The 27,777-nt window shown below is 39.7% G+C and overlaps 1 protein-coding gene across 1 annotated transcript in view; it reads left to right on the top strand.

Annotated features, from left to right (window-relative positions):
• Nucleotides 1-670: 670 nt before the first annotated feature.
• KIF6 (kinesin family member 6) overlaps nucleotides 671-27,777 on the top strand; it is a 484,487-nt gene continuing 457,380 nt past the window's right edge. The window contains exons 1-3 of the mRNA XM_058306677.1: nucleotides 671-864; nucleotides 5,732-5,841; nucleotides 11,690-11,764. Coding sequence (XP_058162660.1) covers nucleotides 799-864; nucleotides 5,732-5,841; nucleotides 11,690-11,764 — 251 coding nt within the window. The 5' untranslated portion in view covers nucleotides 671-798. The remainder of the gene's footprint in view (nucleotides 865-5,731; nucleotides 5,842-11,689; nucleotides 11,765-27,777) is intronic.

The following is a 27,777-nucleotide window of genomic DNA, read 5'->3' as shown; positions in this document are numbered from 1 at the left end:
GCATAAGTGATCCAATTCCTTCGTATCCTTGCTAGCATTTGTGGTATTTTTAATTTGAGCTATTCTGATATATATGGAGTGCTACCTCAATTGGCTTCAATGAGGTTGAACATCTTTTCATGTGCTGATAGTGTCATGTGAGGAGCCCTGTCTTGACCTGACCACTGCTTGGGAAGCTCTTCTTTCTCCAGTCTTAATCTCTTCCAAAGCAGGTTCCTGGGCTAGACTGTGTCCTTCCACAGAACTTCGTGTTTACTCCGACCACAGCATAACCCTCATCCCTCAGTTGTAATTTCCTGTTAAAAATCTGTCTCTTTCATTAGACCATGATCTACAAGTGGGATCCCCAGTCAACAAATCGCTTGTCATACATAGATCAAGAACCATTTCTCTAATAAATGAATAATAAAAGACGACATGGCTTAAGTGCTAAAAAGAGGTGATGGCACAGAGAAAGGATAAGTTAAGTAACAGGGGAAGGAATGAGGGTCGTGGCCCCACTATCCAGAGTCCAGAACAGCTCTGGGGCGGGACCCGAAGCTCAAAGGCGTGGCCCGACGCATGCGCAGCGCCCTCCGCCCCGTCTCATCCTCGCCCCTCAGACTCCACCCTCCGGCCACCCCTTCCAGGCCACAGCCAATTAGGGGGAGGAGGCGGAGTCCTAGTTGTCGCGATGCTCCCTGGGTAGTGTCCCTAGTTACTGTTGCTAAGGCAGCGGGTCTTCAAGGTGGTGGGATCAGAAGTTTTGAGAGCCGGGGCCTGAGGGCGGTCAAGGGTCAGTGCTGAGCCGGGTCAGAGATGGTGAAGCAGACCATCCAGATTTTCGCGAGAGTGAAGCCCACCGTGCGGAAGCAGCAACAAGGGGTACAGGCCCGGGCCGCGAGGGCGCGGGCGCGGCGGGGCCTTCCGGGCCGGGCGGGGGGCGGCCCGCGAGGGGCTGGGCGGGGTTGAGGGACTCAGCGTCGAGCCCCGGTCCTGCCTGGAATCCCGCCGGCGCGGACCGCCTCAGCCGCTGTGCAGACACCCCCGCACTGTTGCCAGAGGCGCGGACAGAAAGACAAAAGGCACGGAAATGCACCCGGCACATTCACACCCAGTACAACTCTGCGGGTGCAGACGCTTTCACACGCAGAGCCACATGCGTCTGGGCACAGCGTTCACCCAGAGGCAGACTGCATGTCTGTCAGTTTGCACACTTACAGAGACTGCGTCTCAGCCACACACAGACACTTATTGCATCTTTGTGGGAAATGGTCACTCAGCTCTGCACACGCGGATATACTCAAACTTCTGTTTTCGCAGAAAAATGTGCAAGCAAGAGATACATGTTCAGACATATCTGCCATGATACAGATATAGATACGTATGCACAAAGCATACACTTATTTAGTGCCATGAACACAGAATTTGTTGACTAACCACATTGCCATTTTGCAACATTAACACGAACCTGGACAGACATGTACTTACTGCAAATATGAATATTTATGTACTCTGACACAAAGAGTGCTTGAAAGGCTTCGTTCAGAAGACATTAACTGAGCATTTATTAGGTGCTTCCTACAGTGTGCTAAGTCAGAAGCGTAAAAAGAAGGTTATGATATTTCAGAGACTCTGAGCAGAGCTACTTTGTGTGCTTAGATGGGTCTGAGCCTTGTTTCTTCACCTGGAAGTTAGTATAGTCGTTCCTACCACTTCATGAGAAATTGCCACTTGACACATGCTCTACCTTATTTCTGATTCTCAAAAGAACCTTGAAAGGTTATTGTCATTTTCCTCGTTTTAAAGATGAGTAAACTGTGTCTCAGTTTATATAATGTGGCCAAGCCACTAGCTAGTGCATGGCAGAGTTGTATTGTTTCTTTTGGTTTTTTTTCCAGAGTTTTTCATTCTTATGACCAAATCTTTTTGCATCCCAAAGTAAGAATTTAGGCAAAAGCATTTGGATAATATTAGTGAGTGCCTGGAATGGGTATATTATTAAGAATATTTTATTTCTATCCCATATCTGTACTTTCCTGTATATGTACAATATCATAGCATAGCATCTCATAATTTAGCACTTGCCTAATGTAATTTAGGTATTTAAAACAAGGAGAATATAGTGTGTCTGTCATCATCATCATTAGTCTTTTTATTCATGGAATACATTTGGAAGAGGGAGTATGAGAAGATTTCAAAAATATGTATGTACTGGTTTCTAAAGAAGAAAGTATTGTAGAAAGAAACCATGGGGATCTTCCCATTTTCTCTCGTCTTACACTCACAAGGTTTTTAAAAAGTTCATCCCAAAAGGAAGTGTATCCTATGCAACTTTTTCATAGATTCTTAGGTAAATGCTGACCTGCGTTTCTGCAGGCTCAGCAGTCAGAAGCAGGTGTTCAGATGTAGTAGAGTGAGAGGATAGGGAGGGGAGGGGGCAGGAGGGTTGATGGAGAGTCTTGGATTTAATAGTGAACTTTCCCTTTTCTTGAAATGCAGTGTTTGTATATACGTATTTTTTATTTATTTTTTATTCCCCCCTTGCGGCTTTTCGCTTGTCTCTGCTTTCTGTGTCTGTTTGCTGTGCGTTCTTCTGTGTCTGTATTTTATTTTTATTTTATTTATTCCACCCCCCTTGCAGCTTGCTTGCTGTCTGATTTCTGTGTCCATTCGGTGTGTGTTCTGCGTTTTGCTAGTCTCCCTTTTTTGTTGGGTCATCTTGCTGAATCGACTCTCCACAGCACTTGTGGGTGGGTGGCACTTCGTGGTGCTTGCGGGCCAGCGGCTCTCTGCAGCATACAGGCGAGCCTGCCTTCACAGATGCAAACCCAGGGCCTCCCATATGGTAGACGGGAGCCCAACTGATTGAGCCACAGCTGCTTCCCAGTGTTTGTATATTTTAATGTCCCTCCTTTTCCATGCCTTTGGCAACAGTGTACAGTGGATTGTTTGATCCTTCAGGAAATATTTTAAGGTATTGTGGCAATTTGAGATAATTTTATGAATCCCCAAAAGAGAAAGATTATGTTTGTAAACTAATATATTCCTCTGGGTGTGATACCCTTTGATTGCATTAAATTCAGGTAAACTGTCTTTGATTAGATTACCTGTTAGATTAGAGCTTTGATTCAACTACATTAGTAAGTCCTGACTCAGGTTGAGTCTCTGCCCTCTGGTTGGAACTGATATAAAGGAACTCGATTGGGCAGAAGACACAGAGCTGAGAACTTCGTCATTTTTGATCCTGCCATGTGACAGAAAGGAGAAGTCTCAAAGAGCTGAGGCCCCAGGGAGAGATGGACCATTTGCTTGATAACAGCTGACCTTGGGAAGAGAGCCGAGACTGATATAGGATGCCCTAAGAGACAAACCCTATGCCAACCTGCAGCTGAGATTGGGAAGAAGCTGGGCCCATGGAGCCTCAAGAGGAAGAGGAAGCCCCAGAGAGGAAGGCTGAAACCCGGCAGAGATTGCCTGCTATCTTGCTTCAGCACTTGGCAATTGACTGGTGAGAAAATACCTCCTATGGTACCTTGAGTTGGACTTTCCATGGCCTTGAGACTGCAAGCTTTTACCCTAAATAAAGACCCTTTATAAATGCCAAGAGATTTCTGGTACTTTGCATCGGCAGCCCTTTGGCAGACTGATACAGATGTCAAATTGTATTTTTCATAACGTCAGATTCTCACCGAGATACAGCATTATGCCATACACACAAAGAAGAGAACATGGGTGAATTAGTGTATCCCTGCTCTCCCTTAGAAATCCCATGCTTTAGCACCACATTTTTTGCCTCTTCAAGATTGTATGTTTTTTTCTCTGATTAGAAATGCTGTTTGTAGCATTAAACCAAGAGTGATTCCAAGTTATTTTCATTCTTTTCCCTTCACTTTTTGGCTCCATTACTTTTAAAATCTTGTTCCTCTGAATAGAGTTATAATAATTTATAGACTAATAAAGAAGATGATATATAAGGTGAACCTCTCATAAGTAAACAACGGGAATGCCCTTCATCTGCATCAGGCTGTGTGCGCATCAACCATGTTCATGTTCATCATTGCCTTGGATCTGCTTATCTTCTATTTTAAAAAATAACTACCCTAGCACAAATAATAAATATTTTTATTACTAATGGTAGAAAACCAATATGTTAGACTAAAAGATTTTCTAGTTGAAGGAGACTTTTTTTAGTGTCCCAAAGAGTGGCTTAATCAGAGTGGCGGAGGGTCATTATCTCCACCCTACCCCAGTCCATCATGCTCCTTTCTGTCTTCTGGTAGTTTGGGCTGCCTCTGCCTTCTGAACACTGAGTAATACCGAATTATTATTTTTTTTCTTTAAAGAATGGCACCCCTCACTCCTGTATGTTTCATGTTTCAGATACCCCTTTTACTCACCTGTCTGGCCATTAAACATTTTTTAAAAATGTAATACTGTACTGGATATAATTTTTAAATGTCTCTTGAAACATAGTTAGAAAGCCTTGAACCTGATACCATCACTTGCTACAAATAATTTAATTTTACAGAATGACTTTTTCTGTGTGAAGTCTTCACATTTTAAATGAGAGGTTTCAATAAAAATCTACTTAGGAAAATTATTTAGACTTTCTGGAGATTTAGACATGCTTTCACTTACTTAAGAGTATGACTTTCTCCCTTTAATCAAGCCTCAAAATGGGTCTTAAACAGGAAGTATTGCCTGTTAGAAAGAATTTTATTTCCTGGTGAAAGACAAGAAGTCTTTTTCTAAACACCTCTAAATCTAATGACTAACATTTTTATGGTGCGTTACAAAATGCTTCCATTTCCATTACGTCATTTGATCCCAAAGCAATCTTGTGACAGAGGCAATTCTGTTTTCCTAATTTTTTGTAGAAGGAAGTGAGATTCTGAATGTGGTGGCTGGTCATACAGTTGGTAAATTGAGCTCAGCATTAGACCCAAGTCTTTTGCCACTAAGAATTATGCTTTTCCTTATTCCCTATGACCTCTTTATAGGCTTGACTCTTGATTTTCCTGGCACATAAATAGAGAAGTAAGTAACCATGAAAAGAATCAGAGAATGTTACACTTTTAAGGGGCTTAGTTAAGACCTTTCATTTCCATGTAACTTAAGTGATTTACCCCAGGTCACTTGCTAATTAGTGGCTAAGCTGGGACAAGAACCTTGAAAACAACATCAAAGACATGTATGTGTCTTTTGAAATCACATGTCTTTTCTAGAATGCCTGGCTGTGTCTCATGGAAGCTTGGGGGTCTTTGAACATAACTTGAATTAGAGCATTCTTGTAAGCTCTCTGAAATGCCTAAAACCTACTCCTTTTATCTCTACATCTAGCATTTTACAAATGCTCAGGAATGTTTGTTGGATGCAGTGAAATGTTAATTTCTGATATGCAGTCCCAAAGCAATACTTTGATAATATGTTGCTTTCAGGGCACTTGGTTTCTTAACAGCAGTTATAACAAGAGACACTCAAAGGCTCACATTTGAATATTAGATCATTCAAAGATGGCTTGCGCTTTGATAGAGCATTGATTTAGGTTTTACCTCTTGTTCAGTTCCATATATTTGAGTCTACATATAGTTCAAAGAGGAAAATTATCTCCAAATTATACAGCAGTTTGACTTTTTATCCTAAAAGTACAACTTTTTATACCATTCCCATTTGTGTCATAATGCCATGGTCATAGTGTATGCCATAACTTTACTATCTGTTCTTCATATTTTTGTGTTCATACTTACAGATTTATTCCATAGATGAAGATGAAAAATTAACACCTTGCTTGGAAATCACCTTACCCCGTGATTTGGCAGATGGATTTGTGAATAATAAGCGAGAAAGCTACAAATTTAAGTAAGTTTATATTTCTCCTCCTTCACTTCTCTTTTATTATCGCACTAACTCTGGTACTGGATTAATGTCCACCATGAAATTATGAGCATCATTTCTTAATGGAGAATGTACTGTGACTGTCTAACTCTTCTAGTAAATAGAACTTACATTATCTTTTTACTGCTATGCCCAGGTTGAAAAGAGTGTGTATTTCTATGTCTAAAATTTTATCCCAGAATGTCAGCCTTTTTTTACAACCTCTGTTGAGCTAGTGTTATCCTTTTTCTACTTGGCTCATGGTGGATTAGTACTTAACAGGAATTTCAGTGTGTGACTAAACTTTGTTAAAGATCATTGTATTAGTCAGCCAAAGGGTGCTGATGCAAAGGACCAGAAATCCATTGGCTTTTATAAAGGGTATGTAATTGGGGTAAAAGCTTATAGTAACAAGGCCCTAAACAGTCCAACTCAAGACTTCTCACCAAAGTTAGTTGCCATGTGTTGAAGCAAAATGGCAGGTGATCTTTGTCTGGTCTCTTGGCCTTCTCAGCTGCTCTCTTGTTTTTGTCTACAAGTTATTAGGCAATGGCTCATATCTTTTCCTGGGGCTTTAGCTCTTTGAGCCTTCTCCTTTCTGTCACATGGCAGGACTGAAATGATCAAGTTCTCTCCTCCTCCATGTGTCTTCTTGAATGAGTGTCCATTTATATCAACCCACCAAGGGGGCGGGGACTCAATCTGAGTTATGACTTACTGTGGTGGTCAAATCAAAGCCCTAATCTTAGCAGGTAATTTAATCAAGACATGTTAGCTGAATGTAATGCTTTCAAAAGCTATCATGTCCAGAGGAATAGATTAGTTTACAAACAAAATCTCCTTTTGGGATTCATAAGCTCAGACTGCCACAATCATCATTTAAGGTACAATCAGTGTGTTGTTCAGGTGAACTTTCTATATAATGTGAAGTACCTACGGACCTCATAGCCTCTCTTCATCTGTGCTATCCAGTATATTAGTCACAAACCATATGCGGCTCTTGCACTTGAAATGTGGCTAGTCTAAATTGAGATGTGCTGTAAATGTAAAATATATCAAGGATTTCAAAGACTCACTACAAAAAAAGAATAGAATGTAAAATATTTTAAGAAAATGTTCATATTTATTACATATTCAAATGATAATGTTTTGGATATAACAGGTTAAATGTAATATATTATTAAAATTAATTCCACCATTTTTACCTTTTTTTAATGTGGCTACTAGAAAATTTAAAATGACATCTACACTCACATTTATATGTCTTTTGGATGGTGCTGAGCAGTAGGGTTTAGGTGGAAAGTATCAAAGGCCTTCAATTTTGGGATTATGGATATTTCTTTATTTTCCAGTCAGATTTCTTTAATCCCTATTTTTGCTTTTTGGAGAGGTTTGAGACAAAGTTAAACCATATCTGACCTCTGGCCCAAACTTAGGTGGTGCATTTCTGGGTCCTGCTGTTCAGAAGCCTAATTGCCTGCTTGTATATTTCTCTCCAGGCTATGTTTTACATTGGCCGTATTTTGTTCCTGTCCTTGCCCTTTGGGTAAAATCATCTGAGATATTTTATATGATTTTTTTTCTTCCTCTTTTATTCTTATTTTCTTTTAGTTATTGATTGATTGACTGATTCTTAAAGAATCCTCTTTGGTCTTCACAACTCTACCTTCTGTAAGTCCCTTATTTATACATTGCTCACCTACCTCCATGCCAACTCCTTACCACATCCCCTTTTACAATAAGTACAAGCAGAGATTGCTAGCACATGGTTGCCTAGGAAAGGAGGTCCTCACTTGCTCTTTGAGACCTCACCCCCATTGCCTTTCACCATATCCTTTAAGGAATAGCCCTATAGTCCATGATTGCTTTTTGTAAGGGGGCTTTCTCCCATGGGTGTAGCCATTCTATATACCTTAGTAGGTAGGACTTCAGGATAGCTAGCCAAGGGCAGTCTCTATAAAGCGACAAATTGCTGAGACATTTTATTCAACATGGTTCTATTTGATTGGTAAGAAACAGTCGACCAGGTCTCTATCTACTGACCCCTTTCAAAGTATTATTTGCATTATGTAAACAAAGGCAGATTTATTTAAATATGTCTATTGTTAAAGCTCCATTTGTTTAGTTTTAAGTCTCGGAGTCAGAATTCTTTCTAATTCTCAGAATCAGAAATACTGGTTTTAGTAATTAAAATAAAGAAATTAATAAAATATTTGACTTTTGCATATGTACAGAGATAAATATGTAGGCATTTTAAAGTGTGTTTCCCCCAAACTAATTCATTCATCAATTTTTATTGATTCCCCCACTGAGCACTGCTACAGATTCTAGGAATACAGTAAAAAAATACAATAAATCCCTGCTCTTATGGCGCTTACATTTTAGTGAGAGGAGATGAAAAACAGGTAAATAAGTAAAATATATTGTATGACAGAAATTGGTAAGCGCTACAGATAAAAATAAGGCAGGGAAGAGGCATAAGGACTGCTGGGATTAGGGTGGGAGAGGGGAGGGATGACTGTAATATTTAACAGGGCTGCCAGGGAAGGCGTATGGTAAAGGTGACATTTGAGCAAAGACCTGAAGAAGGTGAAGAAGTCGCCATTCAAATATCTGAGGGTCAAGAATACCAGGCAGAGGAAACAGCAAGTACAAATTTCCTGAGAGGAGTGCCTGGCATATTTGAGGTACAGTAAAGGGCTTGTGTAGCTGGAGTGAACTAAGCAAGGGGCAGAGGGGAAGAAGATCCATCAAAAAGGCAGCAAGGTGGCCAGATCAAGCAGAGCCTTATAAGTCATTGTACAGACCTGAGCTTTTTCCCAAAGTGCTATGGGAAAGCATTGGAGGGTTTTGAGTGGAGGGGTGAAATAATCTCACTTAGTTTTAGGAGGATCATTCTTGTTGACATGTGGAAAATTGTAAGGGGGCAAGGGAGAGCCGTTAAGTTATTGCAGTAACTCAGGCAAGAAATTATGGTAGCTTGGGGCCAGGGTAGTAGCAGTGGAAATGTGGAGAAATCCTTGTATTCTGGATATATTTTGAAGGTGGGAGCCGACAAGGTTTCCTGATGGATTGGATATAGAGTGCAATAGAAAGAGAGGAGTCAAGGACACCCGAAGGTTTTTGGACTGAATATTTAGTAGGAGGGAATTGTCATTTACTGGAGTGAGGCAGGAAGAACAGGTTTGGGGTGGGAAGAGATCAGGACATGCTAAGTTTGAACTGGCTTGTAGGGAAAAACCTATCCAACTTCCTAATAAATGAAAGGGTCTCCTAGGAATCAAGAAGCCTAAAGTTCTGTTCGAAGGCATGCTATTGATGAGCTCTGGGACCATGAGTAAATTACTTTCTCTATGTGGGCCTCAACTTCTTCCTCTGTAAAAGATTAGACCCAACTTGTTAAAATCCCTTCTAACTCTGTGATTCTATTTTGCTCTTCATTGATTTTCAGAACGTAGCTGATCAGATTACTTGTTAGATTACTATTGTAGAAACATTACATTGTGAAAAAATATTTGGGGATGATGATATTTGATGTGTAATACACATTGTAAAGTTTATTGTAAACACTAGTGTGAAAATCTTCATTTCTAAAATGTTTGGAAAGAAGCCAATAAACTGAGGGATCAGGATTACTCGTGGTTCTACTGCCTATTATTTTAAATAGTGGAGGATGTCATTTTATCCTCCCAAAATTCAATATGCTTTATAGGTATTGTACTAAAATTACATTTTAGTCAAATTTAAGCCTTTTTCAAAGGTACATGGTAGGCATTCAATACATGTTTGTAGAATGAATAGATCAATTAGTGAATGAGAATGCGGTAATTAATTTTGCAGAAGGTACCTTTTCAGATAGATTCTGTTTGACTCAATGTCTTCTCTAAAACTCCTGCTTTCTCTTAGGAATTACATCTACTACCATGTAAGCCAATTACTTAGGCAAGTGGGGCAGGGAATGGCTAGATGGTTCACTCAGTCATTACTGACCTGGTAAAAGAAGCAAACCAGCCTGTCGTCGTCCTCTTCAAAAGCACTGCTGAGTCGTGCTTATGACCCCTGTTGTTATGTCAGTGTTCATAGCTGAGGCTGTGATGCACCAATTGAGTTCTGAGGAGGGTTCTGGGCGGGCAAAATATTGCTGTCTAAAATATAATCCTGCCTGCTAAACAGCATAGTAGCTGGAGGGCCCTAGCGTCTCTCCTTTGTGCAGGTTCGTTATTTGCTTCTCTAAAAGGTGATTGATTGATCAGCTATAGGAATCCTTTGAAGTTAATGTTGACTAAAGACAATGCATTTCATTCTACTTTCTATTTCCAGTCCAGCTCCACACACTCTTCTGAACTCCTCAGTAGTGAAAATGTCCTAGTTTATTTAAACTCTCAACTTGAATTGAACAGGTGCTCAGTTCACTTGTGCAGATAGTTGGGTAGAAAGCTGCTTTAAACACCCTCAAGGTGTTTGCTTTGCTTTAAAGCTTTTTGAAAGTTTTTTTTAATATACAGAAAATATGGAAGAATACCCCAATCAATACTCATACCTTTCATGGAAATTCACCAATTTTTAACATGTTACCCCATTTGCTTACTCTTTCTCTCCATCTGTGTCTGTCTTTGTCATTATGATGGTTTCTTTTAGATTTATTTATATATTTCCCCCTTTCCCCTCCTCCTGCCATGCTGTTTTTGTTGTCTGTGTTGTCTTCTCTTCTCATTTTCTCTCCTCTAGGATTCACTGGGATTCAATCCTGGAGACCTCTTATGGGGAGAGAGGTTCCTTGTCAATTGTGCCACCTCAGTTACTTGACTCTCCCCTGGTCTTTCTTTTGGAGCATCATCATCTTGCTGCATGACTCAGTTGTGCGGGGCACTGGCTCACCACACGGGCACTTGTGTGGGCCCTGGCTCACCATGGGTACTTACATGGGCACTGGCTTGCCACATGGGCATGCTTTCTCTTCTTCTTTTTCACTGGGAGGCCCCACGGATTGAACCCAGGTCCTCCCATATGGTAGGCGGAAGCTCTATCACTTGAGCCATATCTGCTTCCCTATTATGATGTGTTAATGGAGGTCCTACTTGCAGGTAATAACTTGCCATATTGTAAAAGAATAGGCTGTCTCCTACCCCAGGTGTTCCTCTGTGATTGTGATCCTGTCCTAAGGTAAGTCAGAGTGGCATTGCAAGGGAATGAAGTTGACACCTTAATATCTCCCTGTGCCCACAGCCACTGCCAATCTGATAAAGACTTCACTTTGTAGGGCAGGTCTTTTTTAATTTATTTTTTGACTCTTGAATCAGGGTCAACAAACAAAATCATCCTGAGAATTAAGTGGCTGCTATTAGGATGCGATATCTAATTTGTGGAAAATAAATTCCAGTTCAAGAATTTAAAACTAATTTCAGTAATCATGAATTTCACAATTTCTTTATTTTCTTACAGATGGGACATCAGAAGTTCTTTGGCTGTTTACATCCTGTTCTTTGGTCTCCATTTCATGTAGTTATCTAGATTTGAATTTGATGCCAATTTCAGACACTGTCCCTCTTGAGAGCTAAAAAACACACAGTTTATTATTTGGTTTGAAGCTGCTGCAGTTTTTCAGAGGGATTTATTGTGCAGATCTTCTCAAGGCAATACTGTTTACCAACCATTTGAACACAAGAGTACAACAGCACAGTGTGGTTGGGACTACAGGGCAAACATTGTGTTAAGTTAGGTAAGCCCTGTGATGTAAATAGGGGGCAATTTACAAAGCAGAAAAACAAGATGTGTTAATCCAATGGTGTTTGAAGGCTCAACTTTTCAATAATTATCATTTTAATATTTGCAGATTTCAAAGGATTTTTGATCAGAATACAAACCAAGAGACCATTTTTGAAAACATTGCCAAACCAGTTGCTGAGAGGTAGGATTTCCTATATTTTATTCAGTGGGTTAGTGGTTTTTCTTCTAGTCTTCAATTCTCAGATAATTGTGGTAATGTGCTTCAGTGTATCAATTATATACTCAGGCTGCAGGGCATGTAATGATGACAGCATTAATACTTTTTGTTCTTACAGCTCTTTATAGTTTTATAAGTGATTTTTACCTATCTTATCTTGTTTAGATTCTAAACCTCCAAATAAACAAGTGAGGAAGCCAGAAAAGCTATTATTATTCCCATTTTAGAAGATATGTAAACTGAGGAATGTAGAGATTAAGTGGAACTGCTCAGGGTTACATAACTAGTAATGGCAGAGTCCTAGTTGGTTTTCTAACTGTTAAGTCAGTGAGTGCTCTTTCCTTAGTACAGTATTTCAACCATATGGTTAAGTGGGTGAAGGATGAGGTATGGTTGGCACCTAGGAGGCCTGATGATGGTTGGGCCAAACTAGGGCCATCCAGGGTGGCTATTTGTCAGTATAATAACTACATTTTAAAGCTTGGTCTTTAGCTTCATGGGTCCCTTTGGTTAATACATATTCAGATAGTTCCGAGTTGTTAACTATTAGAACCAAAATCATACAAGAATGTCTGATAAACCAGAATGCTAATTTATTTATTTGCTTTGGCAAAGTTCCTCATGACTGGATCTCAAGCTCTTTGATAAGCACACTGCTTTGTAGAGAATCTATGTGGGAAAGTACTACTAATAAGATTGCTTTCTTATCCTGGAATCATTTGAATAGTTTTCATGACTTAATAACCCCGAGATATATCCGTCTTCATGATGAAATTTAAAAATATATCTGCTAAACCTGTGAACCTAATTTTCAATTCCAGTAATTAGGGTACCCTTTCCCATGGACATTGCTGGAAACACATTGCCACATTTTCTCTCTCAAACTCCTGCTTTATGACTCCTACTCAAACCCAACCCTTCTCAATTAGCATAACCTTCCTTTACATTGGCTAAAATATGGTCAAGTGGGCTTATGCTATTTTATATACAATCACAATCCATTAAACACCTCCTTAGATTAAATCTAGGTCTCCTTGATTAGTTGTCTGGACATTTGTGAAATTCTCTTCTTTTTAGTAATCAGTTGGGTTGTGCCATTTTTCAGATTGCTGATCTTGTGATTTACTTTGAAACTTCCTAAAATCATTCTGGGAGGGAACCTTAGTTTCTCTTTCATGAATGCTATTTTTTCCTTGCACTAAAGTCTATATCTCCTATCTTGAGCCCACATTCCCCGCCAGCTATTGCCCCTTTTCTCTCCCCCACTTTATAGAAATTTTCTAATTTCATTTTGCCACTTCCTGTCAGACTTTGATTCCCACCACTCCACTGAAATTGTTTTTTGTCAAAGTCAGCTATGACTTCTATTTAATAAATCCAGTAATGGTCATTCTCAGTCTTCATGTTATCTGAACCTTTAACTGTTTTGACACAGCTTGCTCTTTCTTTCTTGAAACACTTTCTTCCCTTGGCTACTAAGATGTCACACTCTCCTGGTTTTCCACTTAGTTCACTGGTTTCTCCTTCTCAGTTATTTTACTTAACTTTAATTGTATGTAGGAGCCATTTCCTCTTGCTGCTTCCTCTGCCTGAAAGTCTCTTCCCTCATAAATCTTCATGGCTGCTTCCTCATCTCTGTAGGATCTTTGCTCCTACGTTGCCTTCCTCTACTACCTTTCTTACTACCTTATTTAAAATTGTACCCCTTCTTACCCTTCCCTTTCCTAGCACTAATCACCATCCAGTATACTTATATAGTTTGATTGCCTGTTAGTTTTTATCTGTCTACCCTCCATGAGGGAGAGGATTTGCTTTGTTCACTGGCTTGACAAAGACATCCACCTCAATGACAACAAGATTTAAAAAATGGCAGGCAAAAACATTTTTATCCCAGCAGCTTAAGTTGGTCCTAGTGGATATCTTTTATCTGTTAGAAATGTTTCTCTTTGTCCTTTTCAATGCTTTTCTCCTTCAATTCCATTTTCCCTGAAACTATTGTTAATTTTTTTTTCCTGTCAGCTCTTATCTAGTTTATCTTTCTCCATCTGTTCATTCAACTGTCCTGTGACTTTCGTTTTGAAGTAAGGAGCTGGTAAATAAAATTTAACCAACTTTTCCTTTTAGTCAAACCAAGAGTTCCTGATCTTTAATTGGTGACTTTAACCTGTTTATATTTATTATGATTATTGTAGTAGTGTTTGGAGCTATTTCTCCTATCCTATTTTATTTTTCTCATTTTATTGTTTATTGTACCTTCAATTTCTTTTGTTCTTTTTTTTTTTTTGCTTTTTGCTGTGTTGACTGTGCTCTTTGTTTTTGTTATTGCTGCTGTTCCATTTTCTCCCTCAGGTTGTACATTCTCCTTCAACACACTTCGCGGTTATGATTAAAATTGAAATTCAGATATTTAAACTCAATTTATATTTTTCTCGGCATCATATCTATTATTTTATGTCTTCATTCTTAACTAATTAAGAACCTTAGCATAGTTTTACTCTGCCTCTTCTGCACCCCCACCATTTTGAGTGTTGAGATAAACTGAGGTTTCATTCTGAATTGTTAATGACCATTTTTATCATCAACATTTATTTAATTTTAACTGAGTTGTGCTGCTTTCTTTGTTCATCCCTGTTTCTTGTCCTTATTCCTATTCTTGGATTGCTTTTTTTGCTGGCAATCATCCTCTAGTAATTTTTTCAGGAGGACTCAAAGTAGGGAACTTTCTGAAGGCTTCCATGCCCCTATATAGTTAAATAGTAGTTTGGCTTGGTATACAATTCCAGGCTGAAAATGCTTTTCTCTCTGACTGTAAAGATATTGCTGCCTTGTCTCTGAATAAAGTGTTGCTGAAAAGATGTCATTGTCAATCTGACTCTCATTTCTTTTGGGGAAATATTATTTTTACTTTCTGGATTATTTTAGGATTTTTTTCTTTTTCAAATGAAATTTCACATCAGTGAATCTAGTGGATTTTGTGTGTGTGTATTCTTCTTGTCTTTCATTGAGCCATTTCAATCAGAAAACTCCTGTTTTCAAACTTAAGGGTCATTGGATTTATACTTTTTTTTATATTAAAAAGAATTTCCTTTCTTCTAATATCTCTTTCTTTCTGAAACTTCTGTTAGATAGACTTTGGAACTACCAGTTTTAAGCTTCAAATATTTTAACTATTCATTCATAGTTTCTGTCTCTTTGTCCTTTGGTACTGAGTTCTGGCATTAACTCAGTTTTCTAGTATGGTAATTTGTGTTTCAGCCATGTCCATTCTACTATTTGGCCTAGCTCTTAAATTCTTTATGTTTAAGATTTTGTATTTCATGAAAACAGTTTGTTTTTATTTATGGATGTGCATATTCCTCTGAAGATCATTATTACCCTCTTTGTAAATATTAAGGAATTTTCCTGATGTTACATATCTGGCTTTTATGATTTTACTATAATTCTTAAATTTAAATTTTTGTGTGTAATACTTTAAAAATTATATTTTCAACTGAGAAATGGCTTTGTGGTTAAAATCAGGAACACTAGCATATCAACTTAGAACCATGGAATTATCCTTAATGATGAACTTGAGGTGCCTGTTCCATCACAATCTTAGCAAAGAAGGGGATAATATTGCCCCTCCGTGTACAACTAGTGAGTTTATAGAAGTCAGTCTGACAAGCATAGATTGCACTAAGGATGCTGTTTTAGTTTACCAAAAGCTGCTGGGAGCAATATTCCAGACATGGGTTGCTCTTAAAATGGGAATTTATTAGGTTAAAAGCTTCTAGTTCTGAGATTGTAGAAGTGTCCACATCAAGGCCTCACCAAGAGCTGCTGTCTCACCAAGTTGCAGCTGTGGGCAGTCGGGCACATGGCAGGGCATAATGGTAGCCCTGCTCGTCTCTCCCCTCTCCTCCAGGTCTCCTCTCTTTCAGCCTTTCCTGGTTTCTCTCTCTCTGCTGCTTTTTCCTGTGTGCCTATGACTTTTTAATCCTTGTTAAGCGGATTAAGACTCACCCTGGGTCCCACAATCTAATCATAGGCCCTTAATGATCTAATCAAAAGTGATCTAATCAAAAGGTCCCATCTACAATGGGTTTATAGGCACAGGCATGGGTTCCCTTTCTCAGGAAGCAGACTTAGCCCAATGGATAGGGCATCTGCCTACCACATGGGAGGTCCGCGGTTCAAACCTCGGTTCTCTTTGACCCGTGTGCGGCTGGCCCATATGCAGTGCTGATGCGCGCAAGGAGTGCCGTGCCATGCAGGGTTGTCCCCTGTGTAGGGGAGCCCCATGCGCAAGGAGTGCGCCCCGTAAGGAGATCTGCCCAGCACAAAAGAAAGTGCAGCCTGCCCAAGAATGGCACCGCACACATGGAAAGCTGACACAGCGAGATAACGCAATAAAAAGAAACACAGATTCCTGGTGCCACTGATAAGGGTAGAAGCGGTCACAGAAGAACACACAGCAAATGGACCGAGAGCAGACAACTGGGTTGGGGAGGGGGGCGGAAGGGGAGAGAAATAAATAAAAAATAAATCTTTATATATATATAAAAAAAGAACAGATTCTCTGTGGGCCACAAAAGACTCAAAGCAGCACAGATGCACATTTAAAATATGGGTTTTATTATTGAACGTAAACTCATGAGTCTAAATATTGATGTTTCTTAAAAATAATCAAGAAATTGTGTGAAACCATCGTTTCTATACTGATAACTGCAAGACAAAAATATTTATAATCTACCTAATAAAATACCTATTTATTTATTTAAAGATTTTATTTTTATTTATTTCTCTCCCCTTCCCCGCTATTGTCTGCTCTCTGTGTACATTTGCTGTGTGTTCTTCTGTGTCCGCTTGCATTCTTGTCATGTGGCCCCAGGAAACTGTGTTGGTTTTTTTGTTGCATAATCTTGCTGTGTCAGCTCTCTGTGTGTGCAGCGCTGCTCCTGGGTGGGCTGTGCTTTCTTCGCGCAGGGCGTCTCTCCTTGCAGGGCGCACTCATTGTGCGTAGGGCAGCCCTATGTGGGGGACACCCCTGTGTGGCATGGCACTCCTTGTGCAGCAGCGTGGACCAGCTCACCACATGGGTCAGGAGGCCCTGGGTATCGAACCCTGGACCCTCCATATGGTAGGCGGACGCACTATCAATTGAGCCACAACCACTTCCCTAAAATACCTATTTTTAAAAAAGGAATGTTGAGAGTTGAGTTGTACAAGAAACTTGATTGTAGGGATTATGAGTTTCCTGACAGAGTGCATATTCATCTAATGAAAATTATTCAGTCACTGGTAAAATAAAAAGCATTGCTTGAATTAAAAAATCCTTGGAGAAGCAGATATGGCTCAAGTGATCGGGCTCCTGTCTACTATATGGGAGGTCCAGGGTTTATTCCTGGGGCCTCCAGGTGAAGGCAGGCTGGCCCATGTGGCAAACTGGCCCACTCGGTGAGCTAGCCTAAGTAGAGAGCTGACCTGTGCAGGAGTGCTGGCCCATGCGGCAAGCTGGCCTGAGTGCAAGGCTGACACAACAAGATGAAGCAACAAAAAGAGACACAGAGGAGAGACAGAAAGACGCAGCAGACCAGGGAGCTGAGGTGGAGCAAGAGGTTGAGCACCTCTCTCCCACTCTGGAAGGTCCCAGGATCGGTTCCTGGTGCTGCCTAAAGAGAACACAAGCAGACACAGAACTCACAGTAAATGGACACAGAAAGCAGACAACATGGTGGGGGGAGGGGGAGAAATAAATAAATCTTTAAAAAAAAAATCCTTGGAATGTTTTTTCCCCTGAAACAGTAAAAAAAGACTTGACTGGTGGATCAGAGGTGCTCTCACCTAAGTGATGTGACTCCTTGGCAAGAAGATATTTGTCTTAGGCTGGCTTCCCCCAGAAGCAGATCCTGAGACTGGGATTTGAGGGACAGGAGTTGATTTCAGAAATGAGCCCAGGAAGTACTAGTAGGAGCATGGAGAAATAAGGCAGAGAAGGAAGGGAAGCCACTCTTAGGTACATTGAAGAGCAGGTTGCCCACTGATATTTTCTGGGAGACTGAGGAACATGTCACAGGGTAGTCCCACCCCTGGGGCAAAGCGGCTGGGGTCCTTAACCATTCCTGTCCGTCACTGCTTGATGGCTGCTCCCAGGATATTAACTCCTTGGCGCTTCCAGCCTCACCTGTAAGTGAGTCAAACAGGTGCCTGTGGGCAGGGAAAGCCTGGGGCCAGGGAAGGCTGGAGGGCAGGGAGCCACAGATGCTTGCAACAAGAATCATCAGCATGAGTGGGAATAGGAACCCCCACACTTCCACAGCCCTCATTGAAACCAGAAAATTTCTGGGCTTCTCTCCTCAGCAACTACCTTGACACAAAGCAAATGGAAACAAAATCCAAAAGAAGAGCAAAAAAAAAAAAAAAGATATTTGTATCTACATCCTTATGTAAGTCTGGATTTTCAAAAACATTTTGATACCAGGATGGAGAAGATAAATGATCTACTCAGTGAGCCTTGGCACGAGTTCTCCTCATTTCTTCCCAATAGCATGAAATTCACGTATTAGCAAAATTGTGCCCATTAACCCTTGGAGATAGTAGGAAATTCCCCTCATTTGTAAACTATTAAAAACGTTTTAAAAAATCTTGCTCTTCCTCACACATCAAGTATGTTCCTTTGCATTTGCTGTTCCCTTTTTCCCAGGTATGTTCCTGGCTTCTGCTCTCCTCTCCTTTAGGTCTCGGATCAAATGTATCTTTCTCAGTGAAACCTTCCTTCACTGCTCTCCATAAACGCCTGCCTCACCTCACTCACCCTTTCCCATGCTCTACTTTTTTTCCTGGCATGCATCACCAACCAACATACTATGCGCAGTATTCCTGAAGGCCAGGACACTATCTTTGTTCACTGCTATACTTTAGCTCCTAGAAGAGGGTCAAATTTAGATTCTCAGCAAATCTTATTGAGTGAAAGAATCAGCAGGTAGAGGATTTTCCTTTAGGAGCTGTCACCCTTCCCTTTCTTGCTAAATGCTCAGTAATAAGCTTTACTACTTGTAAGAGTTTTTACTTTCAGATCCTTCCATTTTTTAGACTGAGGCCTTTTCTAATGAATATAAAATAGCAAATGTAGAGCGCTGTTCTTTTGCCTAGGCCAGAAAGTCACAGTGTGGGCCCTGAACCAGCAGCATCAGCACCACCTGAGAAGTTGTTGGGGATGCAAATTCTCAGGCCCTTCTCAGACCTAGTGAAACAGATACCCTGAGGTGGGACTCAGGCATCTGTATTTTAAAAAGCCCTCCAGGTCATTTTGATGGGTGCTCCTTTGTTATTCACTTATCCCAGCAGGAGGCTTAACCCAGGTTGGGAGTGGGGGGTGAGGTATTTGTCTTTTTTTTTTTTTAAGATTTATTTCTCCCCCACCCTCCCTCTGCCCCAGTTGTCTGTTCTCTGTGTCTATTTGCTGCATCATCTTCTTTGTCTGCCTCTGTTGTTGTCAGCGGCATGGGAATCTGTGTCTCTTTTTGTCGCATCATCTTGCTGTGTCAGCTTTCTGTGTGTCCGGTGCCATTCCTGGGCAGGCTGCGCTTTCTTTCACGCTGGGCAGCTCTCCTTATGGGGCGCACTCCTTGCACGTGGGGCTCCCCTACGCGGGGGACACCCCAGCATGGCAGGGCACTCCTTGTGCACATCAGCACTGCACATGGGCCAGCTCCACACGGGTCAAGGAGGCCGGGGGTTTGAGGAGGCCGGGGGTTTGAACCGCGGACCTCCCATGTGGTAGACGGACGCCCTAACCACTGGGCCAAGTCCGCCTCCCAAGGTATTTGTCTTTAATGATAATCCTTCTCAGAGACCTGAGGTATACGCCATAGCCATACAGTTTTAAAAGTTGATGTTTGTTTATAATTTACATCCTACCTCTCTCTAAAATAAAGCACCTCATCCTGGGCTGGCTCCCTGGACACCTGATGTGTATTTGTACAGGGACCCGTGCTCGAAGGACCCTATACTTTATTTAACGATCGATACTTGAAATCCTTAATAACTTGAACAGTGGGCTCCGCATTTTCATTTTGCTCTGGCCTCTGCAAATTATGTAGCCATTCTTGCCTAAAACATATACACATTTACAGGCTGATTAAAAAGAAAAATCAAACTATTTGGATGTAAGTTAGGTACTTACCTGATCTTGATTCTTTTTCAGGAATTTAAACATTTTTTCTAAGGAAATAACTGTGGGAAGCTGTATAACAGTGTAGTTAAGACTGGGGATCTTGGAACCACACTAATAGGATTCAAATCCCAGCTTTAATACTTATTAGCTATGTGGCCTTGGGCTAGTTACTTAATATTTCCATGTCTCAGTTTTTTATCTGTAAATGGGGGAAATGATAACAGTAATAACTACCTTATTGTGTTGCCACAATGATTGAATGAACTGTACATGAAAAACACTTAGAACATCCCCAGCACATAATATGTACTCAGTAAGTATTAGCTATTGTCCATTTTGGGCTGCCTGCCAACATTTAACATAGAAAAGGATTTTTCATTCCAATTCAGTGTTTTACGTAATTCTGAATGTTTTTCTTTATGGGATTTTCCTCCTGATTGTTTTTAGATTTTGTTTCTCTTGATGCAGAAGTATGCAATTCTATCATGTCTTTATTTCAGTACTTGAGGATGCATTCTTAGATGATCCAAAGTTATTTCTAGTTAATATTATTCACCATAAATTCTCCCCACCCCCAAGAATGACATGCAAAGAAAGCAAATAGAAGCCTTCCAGAAAATGCTTCCTATACAAATCTGTACTGATTGATTAGAACTGAAAAATTTTTACTGTAAATATAATTATTTGAATTTATCATTGACTGTGGTGGAAAGCATAACCATACTCTAAATATATGCTTTTAAATTGTTGGGGGAAAGTATAGCAGTACATTTTTCTATTGCTTTACCACTTACAGATGTAAATATCTTCCTCAGTTGAAAGTTCCTTTACTTGGAACAGAACTCTTTAGGCAGAATGTCAGTCATTCTTACTAAATAACATGAACCATTTTACTTATTACTTGATAATACTAAGAATACATTTCATTTTACATAGAGCTATTTCCATTTCATAGTACTTTTACGTGTATTATCTCACTTTATTTTTACGATAACCCTATAGGCAGGAGGGTATTTTTCCAATTTGGGATGTGAAAACTGGAGCTCTGAGCATTTAAATGACTTCCTCAGGGTCACACAGTAATTAGGTTGTACAGGTGACACTAGAACTAGATCTTCCTTTCATAGTCCTTTGATCCTTCAATTGCTGTCTCCCACTGTTTCATTTTATATATCTCATTCAGTTTCACTGAAATCATCCTTGCTAAATTCACTAATGGTGTTCATATCACTAAATCAGTGGACATTTTTCAGTCCTCGTCCTATCTCCCCTTTCAACTGCATTTAACTATTAACTCTTACCTCCTCATCACTACAAATAGGCAAAAAGGGCGGTATTTGTTTCATCTTGGTCAGTGGCGGTGGAGAGGGAGGTAAAAGGCAACTTCCCTTTTATCTCCCATCTCCTAGATTTTTTTCCTGCATGCTCCAGATGTCCATGCTCTCTGTCTGGTCCTCTAGCTGTCAATAACTTTCTCCCATCCTCTATCAATTTTTCATGTCCTCTACACTATGTTTCTTTGTTTTGTCCAATAAATGTCTTCATTCAGTGTAGCAATTCTCAGAGGAAAATAATCTTAATATGATTTGATTTGATAAATTAGATGGAGCTGTGGTCATCCTCAGTCAGCTAACATTTGAATGCTAGCTGTGTATCAGGCACTACAAATAAGTTAGAGAAATCTATTTACTTTTTAAAAAAGTTGCCTGGTTACCAATATTAGGCCAAGACTGATGTAATTTCAAGCAAAGTGATACCCTGAATGGAAAGATATTAAGCTGTGTAAGGAAACATTTTGGGTAAGGGCCATGCCTACCATCCCAATGCTTCTGATAAAGAAACACTATCCTACTCTCAGTTTCCAATGGGGTGGGATGGGTGAAGTGACACTTGGAAACCTTGTGATCCGTGGTGTTGTCCCGTGCAGCCATGGCTGATGGGGTCAGAAGAATCTGATTCAAAGGTAGCAAAGCATGGCTTAGGAGGTTGATCTGCAGCCAAAAGCTTTGCCCAAATAGAAATGAGCTAGGGCCATTAGATTCTCACTCTTGGCAGTGTGAACTGGGAAAATCTGGGCAAAGCAGGCCGATAGCAGGAACAGAAACTGAAAGGCTGTCAGGTAAAGAATGACAGACTGGAGGGATCACGATAGACTACAAGGAGATGGCCATTATGAGTCAGCAGAGGCCATGACCCAGACACAGGTAAACAAGGAGATAGGTCCTAAGAGAGCTAGCGGCCCAGCAGAAATTCCTGTTTCCACATGTCCTCACATTCTTACAACGACCTTCTTCCCTTCTGTTTCTATTCATTACAGCCAAATACATCTACTCAAATCAGATTCACATTTTATAAGTAGACTTGATCTACACTGCTTACACCTAATATTGGCCTGAATAAAGAGAAAATAACAATAAATTTAGAAATTACCTTTGAGTTCATATTGAATGTCCAAAAGCAAAATGGTAGCTGCGTAAATCAAGTTTAATGCTTGAATCGGAGGAGTTTGTTTAGCCTGATTTTCTAGTGTAAAATGCAAAACCTATGATCATCATTAGTGACTGCAAAGTCAGCAAAGCATGTCAATTCTCTGCTCAGAAGCCTTTAAAATGGCTCCACATTTTACTCAGAGGAAAGCCCTAACTCCTTACAACGACCTAGAAGCAGGACTGGCTTGATGGGAGTGGGACCTGAGCAGTTGCACAGGGACCTGCATTAAGAAGGGCCCTATGTTTGGCTTAATGCTCTGCTGTTGCTGTCTTGAAATTCTTAATAGATTTGTAAATCAAGTCCAATGGGACAAAGGAACATATATATGAGCAGAGGAGATATGTGGAGCAGTACCATGTACACGTGGTTGTTATTCAGTAGTAGCCTGTGCCCTACTCAGGCAGGGCAGGCAGTGCCAAGGCATAGCAGTTGGCCTGCTGTGCACTTGCACAGCTTGGGCAGTTCAGGGACCAAGTGACCTCAGCAGGGTAAGCATGCTGGGACATGGACTCAAACTGGTGGTATTGGTGGAAGCAACTATGGCAATATCAGAAGCAGCAGCATGGCCCACTGAGATAGTAGGCATTTCCCATGGGGGCAGCATTATGACCTGCAGGGGAAGGCCAACTTGAAGAGCAAGTCGTTCTATTGACTGATGTTCACCCTCTGGGCTGAATGATGGGACAGGAACTGCTGATGCTAAGGAATAAACTTTATGAGTAAATGATTATAAAATGAAAGCATATATATGGGCATTGAAATAAAGCACATAAGGGAGATGTTAGGATTCTGGAAAGAATTTAGAATTTCCAGACCTGGGAACATTTGAAAAATGTTGCAGCATTGCAAAGCAAATATCCACAGGCTTAGAAATAGAAATTTAATTTAAATATCATTACATTCAATGGAAAGGGCACTATTTTCATATGAAGCTTCAGATGAACCAATTATTAATGAAGAAGACAATTTAAAAATTAATAATTTTCCTTGTAATCTTAGATACAGCAGTTGAATGCAGGTTTTGAATTATGTACAGTCATTAAGACACTTGATTTCTTGTACAGTCTCCAATGGTGGGAGAAACATTAAAATGCATTGTATACATTTACATTTAATATTAAATTCAGCCCAGCCAACGAAGATGGCAGCATAAAATGCTCCATTCACCAACAAAATCTTTCACCAGCTATCAAAAACTGGGAGAGCCAACTTCCTTGGAACTCAGGAAAATAGTTAAAAGGTTTCAGTAGCTAGGCAAGTGGTAAATCAAGAAAATGCAACTTTAAAAAGCAGTAGGAGAGGCGGCGGATTTGGCCCAGTGGTTAGGGCATCCGTCTACCACATGGGAGGTCCGCAGTTCAAACCCCGGGCCTCTTTGACCCGTGTGGAGCTGGCCCATGCACAGTGCTGATGCACGCAAGGAGTGCCCTGCCACACAGGGGTGTCCCCACGTAGGGGAGCCCCACGCACAAGGAGTGCGCCCTGTAGGGAGAACCGCCCAGTGTGAAAGAAAATGCAGCCTGCCTAAGAATGGCGCTGCCCACATGGAGAGCTGACACAGCAAGATGATGCAACAAAAAGCAAGATGATGCAACACAGATTCCCATGCCACTGACAACAACTGAAGCGGACAAAGAAGACGCAACAAATAGACACAGAGAACAGACAACTGGGGTCGGGGGGTGGGAATAAATAAATAAATAAATCTTTAAGAAAAAAAGCAGTAGGAGAAGCTCATAGCACCCTTTCTGGCACCCCTCCCCCCACACACCCTTTTTGAGCCAGCCTGTACTCCCACTGTAGGTCCTTGGGGTACTGGGGTACCTGTATGTTAGTTCCAGTCTATCAGGTAGCAACCTAAAACACTGAACTAAGAAACTCATTTTGGCCTTCCCTCCCAGAACTTGTCTTATAGACAGAAGCAGCTTGCAGACACTTAGAACAGTATAGGAAACAGTTAAGGGGAGTGGGTATAGCTCAGTGGTTGAACACCTGCTTCACACATATGAGGTCCTTGGTTCAAACCCTGGTACCTCCTTAAAAAAAGAGAGAGAAAGAAACAATTAAGTCAAAGTGGACTAGGGCAAAGGATTATCTGCTTTAAGTCATATAATAGAGTATGCAAGAGGGGGAGAAAGTCTATTCCATAGGAAAGGGAGGACACATTCAAATTCTTGTAAACGGGAATTCCTAAGGCCAGAAGCAAGCACAGGTCTAGAACAAGATACAGATTTAGAAAAGACAGAGAGGACTCTGCACTTCACATTTTCCTGGTGCTAATCTTTCTGATAGGAAGAGCTAAATTCTGAAAGAGGCCACCAAACAACACAGAGCCAATTTGCGAAGATTGATGTTTTTTGGTTTGCTTTGTTTTGTTTAGCTCCTGGTACTAAGAAAATTTCTGTTATATCACTTACTGAAAAAAGCATAGGAATAAACAGCTCAGGGAATAAACCCTAGAGTTAAAACTTTAACTGTTAAATGTGCAGTATGGAAGAAAAGTTGACAAGACAAAGAAATAGGAAATGATGTCTCATCCAAAGGAGCAAGATAAAAATCCGCAAGCCATGACCAAAGAACACCAGACTTTGGACATACCAAACAAATACTTAAAAGAAATAAAAAGATCCTTACATACTCAAGGAGATAAAGGAAAACACAGAAAAAGAACTAAAGAATATCAGGAAAACAATGAATGAACAATATGAGAATCTCAATAAAAAGATAGAAATTTTAAAGAGGAAACAAAAAAATAAACAGGAATACCATAGTTGAAGACCAGAATAACTGAAGTGAAAAATACTTAAGAGGGTTTCAACAGAACATTAAAGCTGGTAGAAGAGAGAATTAGTGAACTGGAAGACAAGACAATAGAAATGATTCAGTGAGGATCAAAAAGAATAAAGAATGATAAAAAGAGAACAGAGCCTAAGACATTTGTGGGACATATTCAACTGTACCACTGAGAGCATTATGGAAATCCCAGAAGGAGAAGAAAGAGAGAAAGGGTCAGAAGGAATATTCAAAGAAATAATGGCAGAAAACTTTCCAATATTAATGAAAAACCTGAATATACACATTCAAGAAGACCAGCAAACACTATCTTCAGGATAAACTTGAAGAAGACCATGTCTAGATACATAGCAGTCAAGCTACCATTTGCCAAAGATGAGATAATTCTGAAAGCTGGAAGAGAAAAGCTATATGTATTGTACAAGGGAGTCTCAATAAGATTATGTGCTGGATTCTTAACAGAAACTATAGAGACATGAATGCAGTGGGACAAAATATTTAAAGTGCTGAAAGAACACAATTGCCACCCAAGAATTTTATTTCTGGTGGTACTGTCTTGTACAAATTAGGGAGAGATTAAGATATTTGCAGATAAAAGTTGAGTTTATCACCATAGACCTACCCTACAATCATTGTAAAAGGGAGTTTCAGATTGAAAGGAAAGGGCACCAGACAGTGGATTTAAGTGACATAAAGAAATAAAGACCTCCAATAAAGGTTAATTATGGTTAATTATAAATTAACCATATGGTTAATTATAAATGCCAGTACTATTTTATTACATTTCTTGGTATGCAACTCCACTTTTTACTTCTTACATGTTCTAAAATGTAAATTCATAAAAAGTAAATGATAAATCTATGGTTTTGGACATACAATGTACAAAGAGATAATTCGTAAAAAGTAAAACAGAAAGTTGGGGATCAGAAGGGTCTAAGAATAGTGTATGTGTATGCTGTTCAAATTCAGTTTGTATCAAATCAAACCTGATTGTGTAGATTTAGGATATTAAATTTAAGCCCCATGATAAGCACAAAGATAATACCTGAAAAATATATACAAAAAGAAATTCTCAATATGCAACACTACTATACATATATATATATGAAAGAAGGCATTAGTGGAAGAATCGGGTGACAACAAGAATGTAAGATTTACAAAGACAAAAGAGCAAAATGGCAGAAGAAAGACCTGCATTATCAATAGTTATTATAAATGTAAATGGGTTAAATTCTCCAGTCAAAAGGCAGAGACTGTCAGAATGGATAAAAAAGCATTACCCAACTCTATGCTGTTTACAAAAAGACTCACCTTTAATTCAATCATGTAAGTAGTTTGAAAGTGAAAGGTTGAAAAAATATATACTATGCAAATAGTAAACAACAAAGAGCTGGGTAGCTGTACTAATATAGATAAAATAGACTTAAAGTGAAAAACTGTCAAAAGGAAAACTAAGGTAAATATAGACTGATAAGAAGTTCAGTTCAACAGGAGAACATTACAATTATATTTGCACCTAGCAGCAGAGCCTTAAAATATTGACAAGTTTGAAGGGAAAAACAGATGGTTCTCTATTAATAATTGGATACTACAATACACCACTTACAACAATGGATAGGCCATCTAGATAAAATATCAAAAGTGAAAAGAAGACTTGAATGATACCATAAACGAACTAGATCTAACAGACATATATATTACACTATACTCCACCCAAATCAGCTAAAGATACATTCTTCTCTAATGCACATAGATCATTTTCCAGGTTAGACCATATGTTACCTTTATAATTAAAAAGTCTCAGTAAATAAAAAATATTGAAATCAGACACTTTAATTAATTACATGGAATGAAGCTAGAAATCAATAACAGAGGGAGAACTGGAAAATTCACAGATACATGGAAATTAATCAGCACATCTTAAACAGCCAGTGGGTCAAAGAAGAAATGACAAGGGATTAGGGAATATCTTGAGGCAAATGTAAACGAAATACAACATGCCAGAATTTATGGGATACAACAAAGGCAATACTGAGAGTGAAATTTATAGCTCTAAATGCTTACATTATAAAATGAACAGAATTCTCAAATCAGAGACTTAACCTCACAAGTGGAGCATTTAGAAAACAATAGCAAACTAAACCCAGAATGATGGAAATATATTTAGAGGGAGATAAATGAAAACCAATAGAGAGAATTGACAAAATAAAAAGTTAGTTTTTTGAAGTGATCAATCATGTAGACAAACCTTTGGCTTGCCCAATAAAGAAAATAAAGAGATCAGATATAAATAATTATAATCAGAAATGAAATGGGGAACATTCCAGCTGATCCCATAGAAATAAAAAGAATAATGAGGATACCATGATCAACTGTACATCAGCAAATTAGATAACCTGGGTGAAATACACAAATTTCTAGGAACACACAAACTACCTACACTGACTCAAGAAGAAACAGAGGATCACAACAAACCAATAACAAGTAAAGACATTGAGTCAGTAATCAAAAACCTCCTAACAAAGAAAAACCCAGGGCC

The sequence above is a fragment of the Dasypus novemcinctus genome, chromosome 11 (genome assembly GCF_030445035.2).
Source record: "Dasypus novemcinctus isolate mDasNov1 chromosome 11, mDasNov1.1.hap2, whole genome shotgun sequence".
NCBI lineage: Eukaryota > Metazoa > Chordata > Mammalia > Cingulata > Dasypodidae > Dasypus > Dasypus novemcinctus.
Note: the sequence above shows the minus strand (reverse complement) of the source record. Positions and strands in the feature narration are given on the sequence as shown.